A 3788-nucleotide genomic window follows, 5' to 3' on the forward strand; every position below is an offset into this window, starting at 1 on the left:
CTACAGTAAAATTTCTGTTAAGGTGTATGATAGATCAGCAAAATTATTTCTTGTAGCAGAAATCCAGCAGCAAAGTAACAACATTCCTGTGCTGCGACTTGTAAGCCCAAAATATGATCCCAATTCCCACAAACACTACCATGCTATCTTCAAAGTTCGGTATTTCACTCGAGTCACACAGCTGCACCTAATATTGAGAGTCCTTCCCCATTCATGAATCCTCACTTGTTCACAACTCAATGTGCCTAATTCCCTGAAGAATTGAGCAAGCAGTTCAGAATATTTCAAACATAATTAGCAAGAGTTAAGAAGCATATTTCATTCAACATCCGTGGATTTCACAAGACATAAGCGGTGAAAGGCATTATCCCAGAATGTGACAAGGGTGATCAAATATAGCCATCTAGCATGTATTTTATCTAAATTTGTTGTTCTAGAGCTACAGCATACAAAGAGATATTAGTAGTATTGTGATTCATGTACCCACATTCTATACATTTCCCCTAGGAAAACTCACTACCAAGCAACTAGTCCTGGAGCTCATTCCATCCTATGAACAAGTGACTAGACCTTCAATGCCAATGCCTGTAGAACTATGGCCTTCCCACTCCACAGCTTCCACCACCGCTTCATAAAGCTTTGTCCATGAGCACCCATTGCCTGTCCCAACAACGTCCCAAAATGTCAAATTGGGGCTTGGCGGGCATGTGGCAACAACCATGTCAGCAATGCTGCCCACTTTCGCTACTGAACGCGGGAAGTCCAATGCCAAGTTGTCAACTTTATGTTCGTAGATTTTGCCATTCCTGTCAACCTTGTATCTCGATGTGCCACTGAAGCAGCCGTATGATTCCCACGGGACACGCGGGGTGCCCCACAGCTCCCACCGGACAACTATTGAGTTCTCTGTCAGTTGCCAAATGCGTGATATGTCAAGCCCAATCTCACGGAATAGTAGACGCCCGTGGAATCTAAGTGCCCAGAAGATTGTCTTGTAGTTGTCAATCCCATGGAAAGTGTTCAGTGGGTCAACAAATGTGATGTCTTCACTGCAACAGACGTAAAAAAACATTTTCAGTCACCATCATTATTTTTTTGCATGAATAAGTATGTCCAGCATGCCTGCAAAGAATTAAGTTGGCAAGGGATGCAATTTATGCAAGCCTAACGTTCTTGTCAGACATGATCAGAACCACATACTAGCATAATTGCGGATGATGGACTGTTGCATCTCACCGCCCTCTAAAAACAGTACCCTGATAACTGTTAAACCGGTGGATGTTCATCAATATATTTAATTATCAGTCTTGAATGATTGATTATCAGTTCTTAAAGGTTGATACTGCAGCAGCAGAACAAATCAACAACCAACTGCATCCTTCATTTCTAAATCATGACTGGCATCACTGAAAAAAATCATCATTGTTTTTTCATGATTAGTCACTTGTGGGCACCGAGTGGCCATTAGCTGCTCAATTTCTGTCTATGTTTGACCTTAATTCCCTGGAAATACCGAGCTACCATTAGCAGCACAGGGATTTCTCCATGATCAATCAAAACTAAACTAGTAAATCCAATTCGTATCAGGCATATCGATCAATTCTCAAAGGCCTAATCTAAAATTAACCGCAATAGCAACACAAAAGGAAAAAAAAAAAAGGCATCCTCACCGGTAGACATCGTAGTTGGGTTCCCGGACGAACACAGCGGGCAGGTCGTCGCGCAGCGTGCGCACCGCCGTCCCGAGATTAAGGTAAAAATCCGACCTTTGAGGATCCCCACCGGCCCTGCCGCCGCCCTTGCCCCGGTTTTTAGTCTCCGTGGATTTGGCCGCGGGGACGGCGGCGGCTTCTTGCTGCGAGGCGCTGAGCAGGAGAAGGAGGCTGAGGTGGCCCGGGGCCGCGGCCTGCGCCGCGCCGGAGCCGTGAAGCTTGCCGCCGCCGTGACCCGGAAGTCCAAGCTGCGGCTTGAAGGGGCTCTGGGGCGACTTGCAGGACGGCGTGGTGAGCTTGGGGAGGAGGAACGCCATGGGTTCCTGCTTCCCTTCCTCTTGCTCCTCGATTTTTCTGGTCTCCTCTGCTTCGTCTACGAGCCTCGGTGCCCCATGTAGAAGCTTCCAAATCCAATCGCGCTGCGTTCTTGGGAGCTTGCGTTCGTGTGTTGTTCGAGAGGGGAGGGACGTTTGAGTGGCTCTGAAAGCTGCAGCAAGCCTGTCTGCGAGAAGGGATTGTTGGTGTGACTTGGTCCGACGGTGATGTGGTAGTCTGGTTTTTCTTCCTTTCCTTTTCATTTGCACTAGCTGGTTTCGTTACATTGTATTTTTTTTAAAATAAATTTATATTTATATGATCAATCAATAAATCCTCTAACGTTTTAGTAAGCATAGTTATATAGACATATCTTAATCATATAAAGGTACAAACTATACTCTTTATCCGCTTGCAACTGGAATCGGATCCTCTGACAGGTGAAGTCAGGTGACTTCAAACCTCCGTGGACCGTTGTATCGTGGATGTATGGACCAGATGCACTGCTATAGTGCAACGGGGACAGTAAAATCAATACAGTAAATTAATGGAATCGTTACTATAATACTTTTGCTACAGTAATTGATGTCAAGGAACTGTTCATCTACTCACAATTTACTGTTCCCTCGTGACTTCGTGTCCCTAAAGTTAGGGGATCCGGATCCCTTGCAACCATGACTATAAGCTATCTAGCCCAAGTCCAGTTTTTACCGGTTGCATTCTGCCTTATTGACTCTCGGTTTTATAGAAGTCACTTATCACTGTCATAAGTCACAGTTCCACCATCTGCGACATGTGCTGATACCTTGCCCTGTGAAAGTGTATCTAACCCATATGTGCGGTTTTAGTAATTAATGATAATACATATGGACTAATAATATTATTGTGAATTATTAGTAAGTTGTTCCATGTGTGATACATGGAGAAGAAATATGCATCAAGATGAATGTACTCTAAATGATGCTCAGATAAGTCAATGACAATATATATGGACTAATAATTATATTAAGAATTGTTATTAGGTTATTCTATAGAAAATATATAAATGATGAAGCATGAATTAGTTGAAAATGTCATGAGTTCAAAGAATTACATCAAAGTCAATGAGATCTTAGTGATACTCACAGGAAAAAAGAAAAGCTAATTGAAGATTAGTGATAAGCATGAATGTTAAGTTACTTGTGAAAATTAAGTAATTAAAGGTATGCTATTGTCAATTGAGTTTATAGACTAACCCACGTACTTTGTGCTTGAGAGTGGGTTAAAGTTAGGATTCATAAGAAGACATAAGTTGAATTGAAATCATACATGTCAAGAGTGAAGAACAAGATTAGACTCAATATATGATAAAGTGAATTTATTAAAGATGTCGAATACAAAATGATTTTTTATAGTAAGATGGTGAAGGGCAAATAAGACTCGGCTACGATGGATCATCTGATGGTGAAGGGCAAGCAAATGACTTGACGTCGAAGGATCATGACGATGGTGAAGAGCAAGTGAAGGTTTTGCGCCAATACCGTGTGAGGCATTAGTTGGATTTCATCCATGCTGTATTGCATAGGCATCTCTTGAGTTTTTTTTTAAATCTTCAGAGTATCCGGAGATTTCTGCGGAGTGTCCGCACATTTGCGGAGACTCAAAAAAAAATCCACTGACTGTCCGTAGATTGCTAATCCGTTGCATTTAGTTTATAAAATTTTTCAGGATACGCTTATTCACCTTCCTATAAGTGACATTATTGTCTTTTCACCCTGTCAT

General features: G+C 42.3%; 1 protein-coding gene across 1 annotated transcript; it reads right to left on the minus strand.

Annotated features, from left to right (window-relative positions):
• Positions 1 to 300: 300 nt before the first annotated feature.
• On the minus strand, positions 301 to 2221 carry LOC133924964 (uncharacterized). Its single transcript, XM_062370729.1, has 2 exons — positions 1671 to 2221; positions 301 to 1049 (listed from the first exon to the last, which is right to left on the minus strand). Exons 1-2 carry the CDS (start codon positions 2027 to 2029, stop codon positions 551 to 553), a joined length of 858 nt encoding a protein of 285 aa, XP_062226713.1. The 5' UTR covers positions 2030 to 2221; the 3' UTR covers positions 301 to 550.
• Between the last annotated feature and the right edge of the window lie 1567 nt (positions 2222 to 3788).

The sequence above is a fragment of the Phragmites australis genome, chromosome 7 (assembly GCF_958298935.1).
Source record: "Phragmites australis chromosome 7, lpPhrAust1.1, whole genome shotgun sequence".
Classification (NCBI taxonomy): Eukaryota; Viridiplantae; Streptophyta; class Magnoliopsida; order Poales; family Poaceae; genus Phragmites; species Phragmites australis.